This window comes from Brienomyrus brachyistius, chromosome 2 (genome assembly GCF_023856365.1).
Source record: "Brienomyrus brachyistius isolate T26 chromosome 2, BBRACH_0.4, whole genome shotgun sequence".
NCBI lineage: Eukaryota > Metazoa > Chordata > Actinopteri > Osteoglossiformes > Mormyridae > Brienomyrus > Brienomyrus brachyistius.
In genome coordinates this window covers 12,376,252-12,395,617 of record NC_064534.1, presented here as the reverse complement: position 1 = coordinate 12,395,617, position 19,366 = coordinate 12,376,252, and the positions used below count along the sequence as shown (strand labels likewise).

The window sequence follows — 19,366 nt, the reverse complement described above, 5'->3', positions numbered from 1 at the left end:
ACTGCCCAGCTTCAGGCTGAGACTGGAACATGCCTTAGCAAGTGTCTGAGAGCAGCTGGTCATTTCCCATGTGTTCCAATCTGGCTGTACCAGCCAGCTCTGCAGAATGGGCTAGGTAAGTGTCCTGGATATTTATTATATACACTATTAAAAGTGATTAACCCAGTTTTCCCACAGTTTTTTCCACTCGTTGTACACAACTATGAAATTAATTTACTAGTTTCACTAGTTACTTAAACAGTAAGTTTGCCTTCTTACCCAGATAATTTACATATATTAAAATAAATTTGGTGATTGTATATTTTGCACCTATAGATTTATTGAAACGTGTGATTTGAGACTGATTTTAAAAAGTGTTTCGGTGATTAAAAATCACAGTGTTTGACTGCAAAATCTATAGGTGTGGCAAATTACATAAATCACAAGATTGCCTCAAAGATGATTAATCCAACGCACAATGGGCCCCAAGGAGGCGGACCGTCTGAATTTGGAGATTAGACTGTCAGAGACGAGAAAAGAAACCACTAGTGGTTACTTTGGATTTGCAGAAAATGTGCCAGTTAGCCAGGAGAATAAGGGCTCAGAGCATGGGATGCCCTGCTTTGTTAAGGGCTTGGAAATATGGAGAAAGGCAGAGGGATGGGACTGTGAGGTGAAGGGTTAAGGAATGAAAACCAGGGAGTGGACGATTCAAAGTGATGGAATGATCTTATAATGGACTGCAACAGGCAAACTGTTGTGGAGTAAAGTAGCAGTTTTGATATATTTCAGAAGAAACGAGCAAGAACAAGTGAGGGCTGTTACATGGTCAAAGTGAAGAATTACCGTCGACAGTAACACCGAAATTCCTGGAGATCTACAGAATGAGAGAGTTCAAGATTTTGGTACCAAGCTTGGAACTAATGTGATACAGCCAGGGGTACAGCTAGAGATTCTGAGTCCCATGAAAGCATATTATATGGGGCCCCAAATCTAGTTATGTTTTGCATTTTTATGGCTCCTGTCACTCCAGGGCCATTGGAATGAAGCTAACCCTCCCCTCCTCCCTTTACTGCGCCCCTGGGTACAGCTCAGTTTAAGTTAATGGAGTTTCAGTGTTGCCCTTCCATTGCCAACTGGTACCTCCCTCTTCCATAGATAGATACAGTGGTAGATCAACGAGACGGTTTTGCCAGGAAATGTCTGGCAGTGAGATCTCTCTGATACAGTACAGCCAACCTCAATTGCCAGACAGCTGGAAGACTAACGGAGAAAAACTACTACTATAAATGTGTTCAGCCTCTCCATTTCCTGCTCTGTGGTACATCGGGTAAACGGATCACCACCCATGAAACAGCAATCACTATATAAGATTACGTATAAAATTCAGGTAGTCTGTGTAGACCATCTCAGATGCTCCATCTCGCGTTACATGAATGAGTTTATGAAGCAAAAGGCAATTAGCAGCAGTCACAGTGGTTACTGTGAGATTGCAGCAGCATTATAAATATCATTCACGACTAATAATTATGCATACAAATATAACAATTCCTGGTGATTTCAATCGCCCCGCTAAGACACTTTATACATCAAATTGTCTCCGTGTAGAAATAGATGCAGTGTATAATGGGATAAGGCAACCATCCATTCGGTTTATACTCATCTTACCGGTTTATTACAGAGACGGGATGTGACTGAATCGGTATGCTAATCGTAAACTTTACACCAGTCATCAATTATCCCCAAACGAGGCAAGACTTATTAAATCAACAGAACTTGCCCTGGAGAGAGAACGGAAGGGTTTAAACTGATAGATCACTATAGTCAAGTTTTTTCCAGCTGCATATTTACAATGCATGACTGCAGGATGTACAGACTCCCCCGACATTGCTCTGAATAATAACCGGGAGCCTTAAGCAGGTTGTGGTGGCCCTGCGCCCATGTGGTTCTTCGAAGTGAGCGCGTCCCCTCCCCTTTTTGACCCGCTGCCAAAGTATGTGAAATGCAATCCAAACACCCGGTCACAGAGCAGTTATTTTAAAACTTAAAACTCAGCTATTTGTAGACGAACATGGGGAGAATAAATAATGGATTGGTGGAAAATATCCCGACAAAGACTCGGTAACTAAAAAAAAAAAAAAGGAAAGAGGGGGGGGGGAAACTATCGGAGGAGTACAATGCCGTGATGCCTTCCATTGTGGATCGGCTTTTGTTGCGCGCCGTCAGCTCTTTCACGGACTGAACCGCTTCGATGTCTCTGCCTGTGGTCCTCCCTGGATCTTGTTGTCCTGTTGCTGGGGTCTCGCTGGCGTCTCAGTTAGCCGATCCGGCTCACAGGAGTCGCCCCCGCTGCATTTCTGCCGGTGCGACTCGCATGCCTGCTTCCCAGTCGCGGCTGATCCCCGCGCTGCTCCCCGGCCGACCGCTGCTGTCCCTGGGACTGCTGCAGCTGGTGCTGGGCTGCTCCATGGTGGCGCTGTCCTTCGGAGCGCTGTCGCTCAGTAGCTCGCCGCCGATCCGGAATTCGTGCCCGTTCTGGGCCGGGTCCTCCGTAAGTACGGCTCTGGTGACTCCCGGCCCTGTTTTCGGGGAGCGGCCGGCGTGGTCATCCGCTCTCTCTGCGCGGCTCCGTATTTTACTGGCTAATTTTAATAGCATGCTACACGCACAGGCGCGACCAGCCAGGAACCGTTTGCTTTGTGAGCGACTAACTAAGCCGGCAGCTTTTTAACGGGCGTTTATCGGTCGCACACCTGAGTTAACGGCGCGGTAACATCAACAGGTATCCCCCAGAAGTGGGCCCTGAAAACGGCCACTGCAGCCGGAGTAAGGTGCCACTCCGGCTGCTTTCACTTGTATTTAAACATGCAAACCAGCCCGTTTAATGAGGAATAAATACAATGAACAATGAATAGTAATCATGTCGAGCACCGCGTGACTGGTACGGCTCTGATTCGACCCGATGACAGCCGCCATGGTGTTACAATTTCGCCCGAATGAGTGCAATTAATGCAGTCTAATTAGTGGCTGAAACAAGTATTTAAAAATGGCAACGTTATCATAATTGCAATAATTGAAATATCTGTGTGGAAAAGTGTGCCTTTGAATATAACTGGCCAGGGTGCATCTCCCCTGCAACCCTGATCTGGATCAGGGGGTGGAAGATGGAAGAATGCATGTAACTATTTCTAGTAACACTAGTTTTATGAATTAAAAAGATTATGCATTTAATTATTGTGGGTGATATTAGCAGAGTGGCTGTGTTGCCAAAAGACATTGGCGATGATGCCTGGGACAGCAGTACTGTGTTGTACAGTATTGGAATATCTTGTTTCTGAAAATCCTCACCTCTTCCAGTTATATACATACTCATACACCATTCGTATCCAGTGTGATGCCCAGTGATCTGCAGGTGCATAATAGCGTCAGAGCCTTCAGACTTGTTCTTGATGGTCTGGAGATGGTTTGAGAAAGCTGGCTTGATAGCTGAATATCCGATTTTGCTGTAAGTCAAGTGTCAGTGAACATTAGGAGACAGTAATTGCATTGACTTCAGTTGAGTTGAGTTGAGTTGAATTGAATTGAATTGAATTGATGTTATTGTCTTTGGGCTATCTGGAGGTAACCAATACTGTTGTTAATGTTTAAGGCCCAGATAAGTAGGATAAACTTTGACTGCAGATATTCACCTTGGTGTCAAGTTCAGTTTTAGCATAACTAACCCAATAGCAAGGGCTCCACTACCATTCTATATCAACTATATACGAATCTATGCTATATATTCACTGTTCTATGTACTATAATACTGTAGCTGAATTCACCAAATTGGTGTCTCAGTAATTAACATTACACTATATTAAGAAAGTCAGTGCTATATAAGGAGTCAGCTTTTTAGGTCATAGGTGAAGATGTTTCGCTATATTTAGTTTTTCTGTAATTATCCCGCAGTGATGTCATTCAGTTGTATCTCAATTACCAGTGTGTCAGTTTAGTAATGTACCTGATACATTGCTTTTTTTTCTTGTTTTATGGTAGTTGCTATGGTCTGTTTTGTGGAATAATTGATAATTAACCAGTTAAAAGCTGTTCAGCACCACTTTGGATTCAAAATGCTTTGAGTCTGTTTCTAATAAACTTGTTTGCAGAACTAAATTTGTCAACTAGCCATTTTGTGTTATACCTATATGTAGGGTTTTGTAAGCCCCTTACAATGCAGATATTTGATTGGAGTAACTTTGTTGCTGTTGAGGCCAACTTACAGGTTATGACTTGATTTTCTGGAGCTTGTCAAAGCGCATGACTGTTTTGCGGCGTTTTCCTTTGCATTTTGGTTCAGCAACTTCTGATATCTGTTGCAACTGCAAAATATATTTTGGCTGAGTGTACACTGCCTCCATGTTCTTATATCAAAGTTATGTGACATACACACTTAGTTATATTGTTTTCTGTCCTCTAGTCCACTTATCTTTATCAGGCTCAAATTGTTAATTTTATATTGTTTTTCTGATTATGGGTTTTTGAGTAATTTGAGTTTGGTATTTGAGTAATGAGGCTTCCTTTAAAGAACTGGGTAGAGGTGCACAACTGATATTAAAATACGTTTTTCATTCTAGTTTTCAAGCACTAACACCCTTCCAGTAAAATTGTTAAAAAGGCAGTCGTGGCTGTTTGTTCTTCATACTTAACTCCTCCATAAATATCCTAAAAATATATATTTTTTGTGATTAAATACTTTGGAGGGCTGGTAGTTTTTCACATATCACATCTTAAAATGTTACTGAGGTTTTCATACTTACCTAGTATTGGCTTTTTGATAGCAGTGGTGTTAGAACAGCTAGACTGTTACGAGTGTGGAAAGGGCCATCTAACATTACACTTGTGTAGTCCCCCTTTCATAGCTGTTTGCTCTTTACGTGCCTATAGTTCAGGTTTTCTTTATGCTTTCCTTTAGTTTAAAAAATAGCTGAATACACTTTTCTCCTGATGTCCAGATGACATTCAGTGTGTATTGTGTGCCTTGTGACATTCATGGTAGCAGGAGTGGATGTGCTGCCTGCTTCTTGCAGGCACAACACAGGCATCTTGTATGTTTCTCCAGTGCATTAAAACCTTCACCACTGCCCTGCAGCTGCTCACCAGTTATTTGCAAACGTTATGAAAAGTTTAACTTCCATCCCTACAGTACATGTAGGTGCATGTGCTCTCCTGCATGCCTGACATGGTTGGATGTCGGTTTTGCCTCTCCGTGTTTGTGCGTCTTGTCTCTTCACTCTGCGTATCTGTCTTTTTTACTCCACTCCTTTTTGCCTTTTCGCAGGTTATAGTCTCAGGAATCATAGGCCTCACAACATGGAGAAGACCAATGCTGCTTCTGGTAGGTGGCTTAAGTCCGTACATGTGTTAGTCTTCAGCCCTGTATTATACCAAACTTTCTGGAATTATACATCTAATAATATTCTGATAAAAAAAGTCGCATGGTCAGCTGAGTTGTAGCCCTTGCTTGATTTTGGGAGAAAACCAAATTATAATGAGTGTGATGCCCTGTGACTATAGGCCTGAGCCTCTACTATTGGTATAGACCTGCTTTTCATTGTTAGACAAAAAAACTTAAATAAACCTTTCCAACGTTCTACAGAATTTTACACCATGCTACCATGATTATTAGTAAACATTTCTCCTACAAAGTCCTGGCGACTTACGGTCCTCTGGGAGAGCCTTGGTTAGCTATACTAAAGGCATTTTGTGGACACTCAACTGTTCAAAGTTCTCCGGAATGTGTACCTTTGTGTTAATGCCTGAATGAGTGTTTGTCTATTAGTAAGAGAGATTCCACAGTCAGCATTTGGCATGGCCGCATGCTATTTGTGTGTGCGCACAATTTCACAGTCTATTCATAAGTTTCACCAAAGGCCATTTCAGGAGTGTTATTGGGAGGGTCGGGGCCAAATTTTGTAGCATCTATTCACAGTCTCCAATCACAAATCGGGCCTAGAAGTAGACGTATGTTGTCAGGGCTTATGAGATCAGTACGGCTACCTATTGCTGCATGCTATATAGAGGCTATAAATTTAGGCTCTTGCACGGCTCAACATTGGCACACGCTATAGCTCATGCATTCTGACGTAAGAGGATCATGCTGCGAATCTGCAGTCTGATATGAAAGTGAGATTCACGTTAAAAGCAGACAGATGAGCTTCTTCAGAGTAGATCTTTCACACGGGTCATTTTCGCACGTTCTGCCATTTCGACGTCGGCGTTGTTCTTTCATAAAGTCGCACCTTGCAAACACTGAATTGTTCTCTAGTGCTAGAGTTAAGCCAAGCATGTAGCAGTTGTATTCTGGAGAATTTTAGTAAAGCAGAGGTTCCAGTGACATTTACAAGTCAATTTTCTCTCTACTCTGCCTGCTGTTATATATCGATCTCTGTATTACTAAGTATCATCACTGGGTCACTGTAAAAACGTACGTGTTTATTTTATTGAGACGCTTCTTCATTTGAAATGAATGTTGTGATGTGCTTTATTTCTCCTGTTGCAGAAGCCATTGTATGTGGTCTGTTGTCAGAATGATGTCTATATGTAAGGTGCTTGTACAAAGCATATACCATTCCGGGGCAGAGCCAATCAGGAACCTCTGACAGCTGTGTTTTTAATCTGAGAGGTTATGCCAGGTTAATATGTAGCGTCTATGGTCTGTAATTGGAGAGGCTGGCTGAGAGTCACAGACGGAGGTAGATCCTTAAAGCCAAGACGGACCCCGGGTCTGGCCTCTGGGAGAACTTGTTTAGTTCCCATTTTACCCCCGGATAGTAATTTATAAATTACGGCACTGAAGAGCACAATGCAGGAGCTTGGCCCCAGAAGACCTCGCATATTTCCTGGTGTGGGCAAGATATTAACGAAGATATTGGAATCCAGAAGAATGTAAACCATGTGCTGAACACCTCTCGTTCTACCCAGCATTATTCAATGCAATGCCTGTCTCCCCTCCCCCCAATAGTTACATGCTTGTCTCCTGCAGGTGAACCTCTTTGTCCTCCTTTCCGTGGTCTGTGTCCTGCTCAACCTGGCTGGATTTATCTTATGCTGTCAGGGAGCACAGCTGGTGTCCGGCAAGCCTCACTGTCAGCTGGTAAGAGAGAATCCCATCTCTGGGCACCACTGCCTCTCAGAGCGCTTCCCCGAAAGCCAGAAAGAGGAGTGGCTTGGGCCAAAGATTAGCAAGGTCTCAGCCAGCAAGGTACCGTAATCCAGCTGTGGGCTGATCCTACACCCCCCACCTCCTCACCTTCAACACAGATGGGTTTACTGGAGTCACGAAAGTAAGGGAACTTATTTACCAAACCATCGTCTTACTCTTATCGAGCTGTTTTTTCTTATTATGGTAAGAACCAGTGATGTGAAAGCCGTCGCTAGCAGGATTTTTGAGAACTTCATGTTGGCAGGTTTGATTATTCATGGATAGCATTGAGTTTGATGATCAACTTAAACTGCCATTGCGTAGAGACAGTTAATTTAAAAATAGTCATCGTGGAAATCTAAAATAAAATTCACGTGTCTGAAAAAAGACATGCTAATATCTTGTAGCTTGCAGCAGTGTGCTTTCTTAAATGATCCAACTTGCTCCTCTCCAGTATGGAAATGAGAAGTCGCTTTTAACTGTTAAAGAAAAAAAAAAACAACGTGATGAATAAATGAGGTTTAGGAAGTAGCTGCTAGGTGTCAGATGGGAAGTGAGACATGACAAGAAGAGCAGGAAGTTACCTTTGTCAACTGAACTCTGTGCTGAAATGATCCAGTAGTTAATTAGCGTTAATATCCTGTTTCTACTCCAGTGGAACACGGAGTGAAAATGTGAAAATTGTGAGACATCTCACCCGGCATGCAGACGTGATATCGTTTCTTTTATTAGGAATTAGCATATCGAGGTGATATGTTTATTGTACTTTCCCAGGAAGTATGTCATATCTGCTGCTGGTTACGGGAATGACTCACAAAGAGGAACAACGAGCTTAAGAAATGGATAATAGTGGATAACAATTATAAGCTAATTGTTTTTAGCATAGTGGATTGTCGTAGTTCTCATAATCACGGGTTCATCCTTAGTGCTATTCACTTGCTCTCTTTATTATGTTCTGTTTGTCATGTTTTCGAGTTAAATTGTACCGCGAGTGATAAATAGGTTCTTAATTTGATCTGTCTGTAATGCTCAGTTAATTAAGTTTGCGGCTAATGGGGAGTGACGGTTCTGGCCTGGCAGAGTCACTTCCTGGATGATATTTATTAACATCGGCCATGGTTCTGCATCCTCTGTAAAGGAATGTCTGCACCAAGTACCCTGCTCCATGTCATTTGTACTTTTCAATGAGCAATATCGATTGGAAATGCACCCATTTCCACATCCGTGTGATCGCAGTCAGTCGTTTTGTGGTTTAAAGGAATTCCGTTTGATCATGAACGTATAATGTTTCACTCCAAATACCTTGGAGCATCAACGGTGTAGGTTAAACCGTAGGATGTTGCACGGCACACCCCCCCCCCCCCCCCCCCCCCCTCCAAACTCCTCATGCTTCCCGTTGCGAACCGGTGAAATGCAGGACGCTGGTTTGGGAAGGGTTACTGGCACCCTGCTGTGTGCCCTGCTGGCTGCAGCCTCTCTTCTCGGAGTGACTAATGGTGCCTCCTGGGTGAGCCATCTGTTCACGGAGCTGGGCTGTCAGCGGCTTCGCAGCAGCCCCACCTGAAGGTGAACTCTCACACGAAAATGCCCCTAAAATGCCAGGAGACGGATGGCACCTCTACACTCATCCATGCACCGGCACTCGTTTGCTCTGGCCTGGTGTGTGTTTCAGAAGCGACTGAGGAGCCTGTCCCCCTCTACGAGGTGAAATGATATGTTTAAAACACAAGGCGCTATGGTGGGGGTGGTTGGAGGTGATCGAGGGGGCGGGGTGTCTAGAAAGAGACGCATAAACCTGTCGACTCCAGATGGAGAGCCCCCCCCCCCCCAACTTTACTTCAGTAGGAGATGGATGGGAGTTATTTATAATCTCTGTATTCACTCAACCCCTCCCCCCGTCAGTCTTTTACCACAGACTAATTGTCACATGTTAGGAGGTCACGTGTTAGTGGAGACACTAAACTTATCCCTGTCCCGTTTGACACTATTTTTTCCCAAATCACTGCCAAAAATATCGACATATTTAACCAGTGATGCCTCTTTAAAAAAACAAAACAAAAAAAAAAGCTTAGTATTTTTAGTTAGTGGTATTTTGAAAAATTAATTATTCATTATGAATCCCGCCAGTGTAGAATATCTGGTCGTATTCCACGACACGCTGTATCGATGCCTGTTCAATAAGCATGCATGAGCCCCTTGTCGTTGTGTGGGCTTTGTGGAATGGCTGGGAGAGCTTAGGCTAAGGGGGGCCTGGGGGCTCATTACTCATTTTCTCAGTTGGCAGAGAGTGGGGGGTGGGCACAGTGGGGATTGAATGTGGGTTCTGTCTGTATGGGGTTTTTTGAATCAATTCAGTTCAATTGGGAAGGCCCATTAGGACAAGCCAGACCTCTTAAACAATGCATTTCTCAATTTATTTTGCGCGCACACTGTCTTGAGGAGGTAGTCCATCTCAAACTGTGAACTTCTACCTCAGCTCTCCTTAAGTGTGCTGTGCTTGACTTTGTATTCTGCTGGAGTTGTTTCAGAAGTTAATGCGGTCAGTAAAGCCATAGGAGACTGTGCTGTTGATGCTGAGACCTGACTATTTAGGTTTTGGGTATCAGTCTGCCAGCCAGTGCACCACTGTCAGACCTGAGGAGCTGCTTTACCGTATTAACTGCAGTATTAAAGCACGCAGCCTTGGCAGGACTGTTTCATAATAACGCTATACACTGGAGCATATATACATACATAAAATCTTCGTCAATCCTCTATCTGGTGAGGGTCTCAGCATGCCAAGCAGGTCAGACTAAAGCTCTTCTAAGGCCAATAGACTCTTGGTCTTTCTGGGTAATTCTGATGAGCCAAAACAATGTGACTACTCCCACATGAAGCAAATGACATCCACGATCTCGTAATGACAGTGCATTTCAAGGTCTGGGATGTTGTCTATTGGTTTGTCCTGTAGGAAAGCCTTCATTCACATCTCGCATTGATGAGTCTTGGCTGCCCAATACCTTGTCAGTGAATCAAGGTTTGTAACTCTTTTGAACACCATGGCCAGGTAGTCACCATGGCTGACTGAGCCCTCACAGGCCTTGCTGTTTTGGAGATGCTGTGACCCATTAGTCTGGCCATAACCATTTGACCCTTATCTCAGTCATTCAGATCTTTATCTTATTTGTTCTTCATTTAACATGTCGATCTTGACCTTGACATATATGCCATCATACACTGGAATAATGCAGTCCTACCATAACCCTCACCATTTCAGTGAAGCGGGGTGTAAATGCACATCGGCATACGGGTGCTCTGACCTGAGTGTGCCTTACTGTTCCCCTTCGAAGAGCTTAACGGGTGACGTCTGCCTGTGCTGTGCCGACGGTTTCAGCGCTGAGTGTCCCGACGAGAAGACGTTTAAGCTCAACCCCGGCAACTCCTGTGAAACCATGAGGGTCCTGCTCAAGGTTGGTCTGCGTGCGTCTGGGTATGGGCGAGGCCCACAAGGCAGAGAGTATGTAAGGAATAGTCAAGGGATGGAAAGTGCGAGCCCTTCGTGGCTGACTTCTGGTTTGGATGTTTGGGTGGGGGGAGGGGGGGTGCTTAACTATGTCAAAGTGAAAGCATGCTAGAAATACTGTGTATGTGAGAGAGGCTTTCATACTTACTTTTACGCTTTTTCCACCACACCAGGTACCTTACTTACTTTTCAGCGAAATTACTGAGATTACCAAAAGCACCATACTTGGTGTGGTGGAAAAGTGCCCTTAGGCTCCCTACTCCGGTTTTGCTGTTGCATCATATAGGAAAACATCCTTTGCCTTCTTGATCCAGGTTTGCACAGATAGGAGGGCATAATTTTAATCGACTACTATTTGTTAGTGTCAATATGCCTTGTTAGAGTGATTCTGTCCAGTGCTGGTCCTCCTCTCTTCACTCCACTGCAATTTAAAAAATTTCCTTTTTTCCCCCTTCCAGAAAGTTCTGTTTGCCCTTTGCGCCCTTAATGCCCTGACCACGGCGGTATGCATGGTGGCTGCCGCCCTGCGGTACCTGCAGATCTTCGCAGCGCGGCGCCCCTGTGCTGTGAGTGAGTCGGCAAGCATCAAACTACCCCCCCCCCCCCGCAGCATCTTCTCATCCGCTTGCATACGCTTGCTTGGGGGGTATTTCCTGGGTGCAGCAAGCATGCCTATTTCAGTTTCGTATAGATAATTGGGTGTGTTGAGTTTTCTTTTTTATTCATAGTCTTCAGGTTGTTATGAGGACCATAAGTTGGCATGTAATCATTTATAGTGTCCAAACTGGCTGAGTTTTTAGCATAAAGGAGACCCGAGTGACTGGCTTATGCCCGAGGCCTTTGTCCAGGGTAACTCGAGCTGTAGGAAGGAGCGATTTGGTCAATGATTCGCCACCAGCTGACCAATAGCTGTGCTGCTCTAGGGGTGACTGAGGCTGTTTTTCTACAGCAGGACGAGCCCCGGTCAGCAGCCGAGGAAGGCGAGGACACGGCCAATGTCCCCGACCCGGACGAGTTCGTCCCGCCGGCCCCACCCCCGTCCTACTTCTCCACCTTCTACTCCTATACTCCTCGACTGGCTCGACGGTACGCTCCTCCCCCGCCTCTTCGTCTTGTCTACTCCCACTTACGGTGGACTCCGTGGTTCATGTGTGGGTCACTCTTTCGTAGGATGTTTGGCGACAGCGTGATCCCTCTGCCTCATATATATGGTGCCAGAATCAAGGGGGTGGAGGTCTTCTGTCCCCTGGACCCTCCCCCACCCTACGAAGCCATTGCCGGACAGTCGGAAAACACTTCCTCCCAGGTACCTTGCTGGAATTCTCCTTCTGGTAATCCTCTGCAGGTCTGGGTTTTTTCTCCTACAAACACACTGCAGTCCAGGTACATATTTATTGTACAAGGTTTTGTGGGTTTGGTCTATGTAAACATCGACGATCATCGACATTAATGATGTAAAGAAACCCAACCGCATCTTAATAATATGCTTCAAAAATCATTTTGTCTTTGCTGCGCAGCCGCGGTTATGGCCGAGAGGGTGATTTAAATAATCTGCATGCTTCTTCTGCCTGGTTAGCCCTAGCCTTTATAACCGCCTGCCTTGCCTGCAGACGGAAGTTCAGATGACCATCGTTACCGAGGGTCTAAGTGAGAGCTGTGACCTGCAGACGACCAGAGCAGGTGAGGGAAACTCCTTTGGTGCATCAAACATACTGAAGCATGAAGTTTTCGACTTGCATATGCCAGTGGCTGATGTGTACAGAGTAAAGGCTTTCGTTGTGTATACAGTCAATCCTGCTACAATGTGACTAAAGCGTTCCTGAAAAATCTTACATTCACTAAAATCACATACTAAAATACACATATCCAATAGGAAAAACAGAGCTAGGGGAACGTGACTCCAAGACGTAGTAACTTATAGCAAACAAAATGGATTAAATAATAATGGTACCAGTGCCCCGTAATGTAATTATGTGCATTTAAAAGAAGAAATAATAATACATCTATAAATTATATTATCAATATCTTCTATGGGGGGGTGGCATGGTGGTGCAGTAGTTAGCACTGTTGCCTCAAACCTCTGGGACCCGGGTTCGAGTCTCCGCCTGGGTCACATGTGTGTGGAGTTTGCATGTTCTCCCCATGTCGTCGTGGGGTTTCCTCCGGGTACTCCGGTTTCCTCCCACAGTCCAAAAACATGCTGAGGCTAATTGGAGTTACTAAATTGCCTGTAGGGATGCATGTGTGAGTGACTGGTGTGTGAGTGTGCCCTGCGATGGGCTGGCCCCCCATCCTGGGTTGTTCCCTGCCTCGTGCCCATTGCTTCCGGGATAGGCTCCGGACCCCCTGCGACCCAGTAGGATAAGCGGTTACGGAAATGGATGGATGCATGGATGTCTTCTATGGGCCTTATGAGAATCACCTCATATCCGCTTCAGCTGAACGTGCTAAACTTGTTAATTTGTCACTTGCCGAGAGTGGGGAGTAGGGATGAATGATTTGCTGATTTCAAATTGAAATTGCAATTTTAAAGAATATGATTATGCAAATCGCAAAGGCTGCGATTTAGGATGTGTATTATTCAGCACGTCTGACCCTAGGCTTAACACGGTCATGAGAATAGTTTTACAAATGCATGCTGTCCTCCTTGCGTGACAGTAATCAGAAATGCCGTGCTCCTCACGTGCCAATCATGCTCACCAAACAGAAGTGGCCTAAGATGACTGCGTATGTTGCGCACAAACCGGAAACGTTGCGCTATGCAAAGATACTGATTCCGCTGCTTAGCTATAAATGATTTGCCTACCTATTTCATGGTCAGAGATTGTTTACAGAAAGGTCCTTTTATTTGGGGTACAAACAACATTAGCCGCTGGATCCCAATTGTTTTATATTTTTACTGCAATTGTTTTATTTTTATTATTATTACATTATATAACTTAATACAGTCACCTTTTGTCAATTGTTTTATGTTTGTTTTCTGCTAATTTACAAAAAATTACAATAAATACATTTTGTAATCGGTTCATATCTGTACATTCTCATCCTTGCATTAGAATATAGACCAGTATTTTGATGTTGTCTCGCGGTAACGCGTCATATGTTTAAAATGTATTACTCGCTGAACATTGAACTGAAGCTTGACTTAAAAAAATATATCACAATAAAAATCACGATAAACTATTTTCTCAAAAAAGTTTGACCCTTGTTAGGAGTAATGATGGCTAAAAAGGACATTTCATGAACCATTTGCTGTATTTTTGACCCCACTAGATGGTGCTCTTGGGTTACTTTGGGGAATACTTTGAGCCCTTTTTGACCAGAGAGCACCATCAAGTATTGGCAGGAAATACAGCAAATGGCCCATAAAGCGCTGTCTGGAGCCACAGCCACCATATGGCTGAGCATTTACACAGCACAAATACAGCAGATTACGGTAGTGATGGACACTTCATGAACCATTTGCTGTATTTTTCTTGATTTGTTTTGGGGCATGCTTAGTGTCCTTTTTTGAACAGAGCGCACCATGTAGCGGAGGTGAAAAGCTACACCAAATGGTTCATGACGCGTCATTTTGTCCATCATTTTGTACGGTATGCAGAAGGGCAGTGAAGGCAACGTGGCTGCAGACAGCCTGCAAAAAGCAAATGTAAGTGTATAAAAACATTTTTCTGTTTTTATATAACAATTTGTCAAATACGTTTAGATTTTTAGAATCTGAGACTTTGACCTGTGAAATGCATGGATGTGCAAAAAGTCCGATTTGAAAACCGGTTCAATCGATTCTCTGAAAAAGAACCGGTTTGTGATACAGTCACAAATCGGACATCACTATTGTTCACTTGCATAGCTGATTTTTGCTAAGATCGTTGTAGTTTGCGTAGGGTTTTTCTCTCCGCTTGAAATTGTGCAAATACAAGTGCGACTCGTGGTGTGATATCAGGCGTTTTTAGCAGGACTGACTGCTCACATTTTGCAAGGCCATTAATCCACAGAAAGTATTAGGGATTGTAAGTGGTTTTAAAAGCAATAAACCTCACTTTCAAATCAGAATTTGTCCGTTTTGTTGATGTTGTTAATAACATGTTGACATTCACCAAAATTAAGAGGGGAAACCTTTTCTAGAATTTTAAAGTCCATTTTAATGAAAATTCTCAAACAGATTAGAAATTAACACATCTTGCAGAAAATCATGTGAGTCCTTAGATACAACCTGTTTTACTTTTTTGGAATGTTACCGAGATTTATTTTCATTTGTGAAATGGCATCATTTTGCCATTTGTCAAGGGAAAATGATTTTGATAAATTCATTTGCTATAATTCAGTCAGTTTTCGGTTTTTTTTCTGTAATTTCAAGCAGCTATGCATAATGTATTTTCATTTCTGAGATGTCTGACATCTCCACTATACAGATAAATGCATGTATTATAATAGTTTCTAATGCATGTTCACATATAATGGTATAAGTAATGTCACCTTTTGTTTGAGTTTATTGCGGTATAGATGAATCTGGTAGACATCCATGCTCTAACCGCTTTGTCTGGTCAGGGTCATGGGACAGTCTGCAGCTCATTCCCAGCAGCACGGAGCACAAGGCTGGGGTGCAACCGGGACAGGATTCCAGTCCGTCGCAGGACACACACATGCACCCGCCCGGTATGCATGCTGCTGCCTGAATCATACTCTTGGTACTTGGCTCTCTTTAATTGAAAGTGGCGCTTTGTGTGAAGCACAAAATATATTACATTTCACCGTATGAGATGCGTCACGTTCCTGTTCTCCAAGGCGCCTCTCATTTCCTGAAACTGGCTCCAGGCACCGACCAGCTATCGAGAATTTGAATATTGTATCGCATGGTGCTGGCTCCTGTTAGTAATTATTTTGTACGCCTGTATTATTGGTCTTGTGCTGTGCAGCCTGGTGGGGTGGGGTGGTGGTGGGGGGTTTAAAGAGAAATGCTGACAGGAGCCACTGGTGGGACTCCTGACAAAGGGCGCATTTGGTCCGGCCCCATGTGTTTGTGCACGCAGGCAGGGTGGGGGGGCAGTTTCGCTCCCGTATGCCAACCCACCCTCTGGGGCATCTCTGTCTCTTCCGCCCCACCTCTCCCAATTGCTCCTGAGCCGCCTCCCACTTCGCTTGGGGCGGGTTCACATGCCACAGCCGGCGCCCATTTGTCATCTCTAACGAGGCAGTGTAGCCCTTGTGCTAACGGGATTATCGGGGGGGGGGGGGTACTTTGGCTGTTTTCCAGGATGCTCGCACATCCCAACGCCCCCCCAGGTACAGCGCAGACCTGTGCAGGCTCTCCTGTTGGCCTCCAGGGATCCTTTCCGGCAGCATGTCCGTAGGTCCAACAGCGACCCCATCCTGCTGGACCTGACCACCAAAGGTAGCGAGTGGTGCTAATGCAATAGCTCGTGGGCGGGGCGCATCAGGGTGGGCGGGGCGCATCAGGGTGGGCGGGGTGCATCAGGGTGGGCGGGGCTCATCACGGTGGGCGGTGTAAGTACAGCATATTAGTAAAGTGGCCTGTCTTCATTACATGTTGTCCAATACTCATTCAATACTCATTACATATCTCCTACACCTTTAAAAATGTCAGGTTTTAAAATCTGCTTTAAATTTGATAGCGTCGTTTTAGTTGTAACCATATACTACCTCTTCCCCAAAGAGATTACAGCTATCAGTGTCAAAAATGCCTCAGAGGTTGATAGCTGAGACTAGCTTGAGTGCAGGGAGCCTCACAGTATAGATAATTTATGTTCAGAATTGATATTTATTTATTATATTCACCTTATTGTATTTCTTACAGTATTTTTTTGGTCTGTTTCTTTTCTATTGCCTTTTATTTACTGGCTGTTGCAACAAGTAAATTTCCCCAGTGTGGGATCAATATAGTCTTATTTATTTATATGCTGTCAGACATCATTTCTGTGTCATTCTTCATTGTGCACATTGTGGGTAAATCATATGTTTAGTAACTGTCTGTGTAGAATATATTTTTGGATTTGTCTCTCTTATTTGACACAGAATTTGAAGCTGAACCCGAATTTAGGAGGTTATTGAATAAAACCAAGTTTCAAAGTTTTTAAAAGTACATGTATTAAAAAAATTATTTCTAATTAATGGTGCAAATTAAAACTTTAAAATTGCAAATAGTTGCATCATACCCCTGATCTTCATCACACACGCAAACTTTTTTTTTTTTTTTTTTTTGCTGTGTGTGCAGATGGGGGGGGCTCCTCGGCTCCTCCATCTGTCAGCAGACACATTAGTAGCCTTTTAAATATAGTCTATTACATCTTCAGAGTCACAGCGGTAGTCACATCATCTTAGTTTTCAAGACCTCTGCTGAGAGGACCAGCGCGTGCGCACACATGCACACACAGGAACCGCCAGTGAGCGAAGTGTGTTGCAGTGCGTCATAAGACCGTGTTTAATCTCGCTGCTGTCTTGCTGCCTTCTCTCCGCAGTGCTGAGCTGTGAGGCCGCCACGCAGACGGAGGGCCGGCCCGAGGTCGCAGCGGTGACACTTCGCAGGGGGGGGCACCGGAAGCCCCGCCCCAGCTCCATGGTTGACTACCAGAGCTACCAGGACACCAAGCAGCTGGTGACTCGCTTCCTGGAGCACTCCTCCAGCAGCCTGACACCGGAGGTCCAGGAGCTGGTCAACAGCATTAAGAGCGTGCTGCGCTCCGACCAGGAGCATATGGAGGAGGCCGTACGCAGTGCCAGCTTCATCGACCAGGTCAGTGAGCAGCAGGGGGCGATAGGGAGCGGCTGCTGTAGAGGCGCACTTAGTTTTAATCTGACCATTCATGCTTTTTGGCTCTGTGGGTAGTACTGTTGCTTCAAACTTTTGGGGTTGGGGGCTCAAATCCCAGCCCCCACTGCATATGCATGGAGTTCGCATGCTTATTATCTGGGTTTCCTCTTGCCATCAAAAGATGGGTCAGAAGTGTATCTGATCCTCTCCTTGTCCTTACCTGTTCAGGTCATGATGACTGATCCCCAGGGCCCTCGCACGCAGCCGCCGCAGCCAGTGCAACCGCCGCATCCAGTGCAACCGCCGCAGCCAGTGCAGCCGCAGCATCCAGTGCAGCCGCCGCAGCCAGTGCAGCCGCCGCAGCTGCAACCGCAACCCGTGGTGGCTTCGCAGACACTACCCCTGAGGAAACGGCCAGCCCTGCTGCACCTGCACAGCTGTGGGGACCTGAGCACCTTCACCAAGGAGGAGCTACCGTCCGAAGAACGGAAGGCAGGCTCAAGGAAGAGCTCCAGGGCGGGGTCCCGGGCGGGGTCCCGGGCCGAGCACGAACGTCCCCACAGCCTTATTGGGGTCTTTAGAGAGACTGTCCTCTAAGAAGCCAATGCTGACAAAGAATACCTATGTTGGCACCCCCTCTAGTGGAGAACACCCTCCACTGCACTTGGCTGAGGAGAACCTGCTTCATAAAGGATTGCAGTGTGCAGCCGGTTCCAGACACGGTCTACTCTGAGGAGGCGTGCGTCGTTTTCCCGTGTGCGTGCTTGTTTGTGCATGTGACCTCCTGGAGATGAGACTCCCTGCAGCCGCTGGGCTCCCCAGACATCGCATTTCCTTTTTTTTTCGGTAAGTAGACCCTGAAATGCCCCCCTCACTGCTAGAATGAGCTCCCTTTCAGGATAGTGCCTTCAGTTTTACTGACAGGGTGCGAATCAAGGCATTTCTTTCAAACTGGAGTTGGGAATAATATTAAACCTTTTTTTGGGTTTTCTGCTGAGAACAGAGTGATACTTATCACTATTCTGTCTTTACCAAGCATATATAATTGCTGGTTCTTTTGTAGACTATATGCCAAAATACTCATCTAATTGCATATAAAAAAAAATCAGTATATAACAAAGGAACAAATATTCACGTATGTATTAAAAATTTGACTTATAAAAGAGCTACATGTGTGTATTTGACCTTAGTTGTCATTTTTTTTTTTTTAATATTGTGTATTAACTTTTTTGTCTCCATATCTATGGAAGTCTCTGCTGAGGCAGGGAGGTGTGAAAGGTGGCGCTTACCCAATAAGTTTCCCTCAGCAATGTGGCGTGATGTACTTCCTGTGTGGAGGGTCCTTCCACGTCCCCCTGTCACTGTGTACAGGTTTGTGATAGGAGGAAGGCGGCTTTGAAATCGTGGGTAGTAGTATTATCACATGCTTCGGAGTTTCCAATGGGTCTGTCCCGTGATAAACCCATACCTACTGCAGACTAACCTCGCTCAGAGTTAATGCCATCTAGCCGTCTAAAACTCTGCTGCCATACTGTATGCACGGTGATGCAGCAGCTTACAGCTGCGTGAACTGGCATCACACTGTCCCCTGGAAATGTAAACAAGGGCATGGTTTTCCATTGTGTAAAGAGAACATGAGATAATAAATTTGGCATTGGGGAATGAGTGGTGTTTTTTTTGGAACTGATATGTCGACCTGAATGCTCAGTCCGTAACTGGCTGACATGGTTAATTTATTATTCAAATAATTTTTTAAAAGTGAAAATACAGGATCTACATGCAGTCTTTCTTTAGACTTGAGTTGCTAAAATTCTAGTATAAGTAGTGATGGCCAAATGAAGCTTCATGAACCATTTGCTGTATTTTTTTGACCCCACTAGTTGGTGCTCTTGGCTTGCTTTGGGGCATTTTTCAGATAGAGCACCATCTAGTGGGG

At 44.8% G+C, this 19,366-nt stretch overlaps 1 protein-coding gene across 4 annotated transcripts; it reads left to right on the top strand.

Moving 5' to 3' along the window:
• Window positions 1-1,796: 1,796 nt before the first annotated feature.
• fam189a2 (family with sequence similarity 189 member A2) lies at window positions 1,797-19,092 on the top strand. Of its 4 annotated transcripts, none has more exons than XM_048991970.1 (12): window positions 1,797-2,530; window positions 5,297-5,353; window positions 7,001-7,111; window positions 10,489-10,608; window positions 11,120-11,227; window positions 11,614-11,747; window positions 11,832-11,967; window positions 12,272-12,341; window positions 15,210-15,317; window positions 15,916-16,053; window positions 17,138-17,412; window positions 17,659-19,092. In XM_048991970.1, the coding sequence occupies exons 1-12, from the start codon at window positions 2,231-2,233 to the stop codon at window positions 18,025-18,027; spliced, it is 1,926 nt and encodes a 641-aa protein (XP_048847927.1). In that variant the 5' UTR covers window positions 1,797-2,230; the 3' UTR covers window positions 18,028-19,092. The 4 variants fall into 4 exon arrangements, with proteins under 4 accessions (XP_048847927.1, XP_048847918.1, XP_048847945.1 ...); XM_048991961.1 differs by having other exon boundaries at window positions 1,798-2,530; window positions 11,611-11,747; XM_048991988.1 differs by having other exon boundaries at window positions 1,799-2,100; window positions 11,611-11,747.
• Window positions 19,093-19,366: the final 274 nt, after the last annotated feature.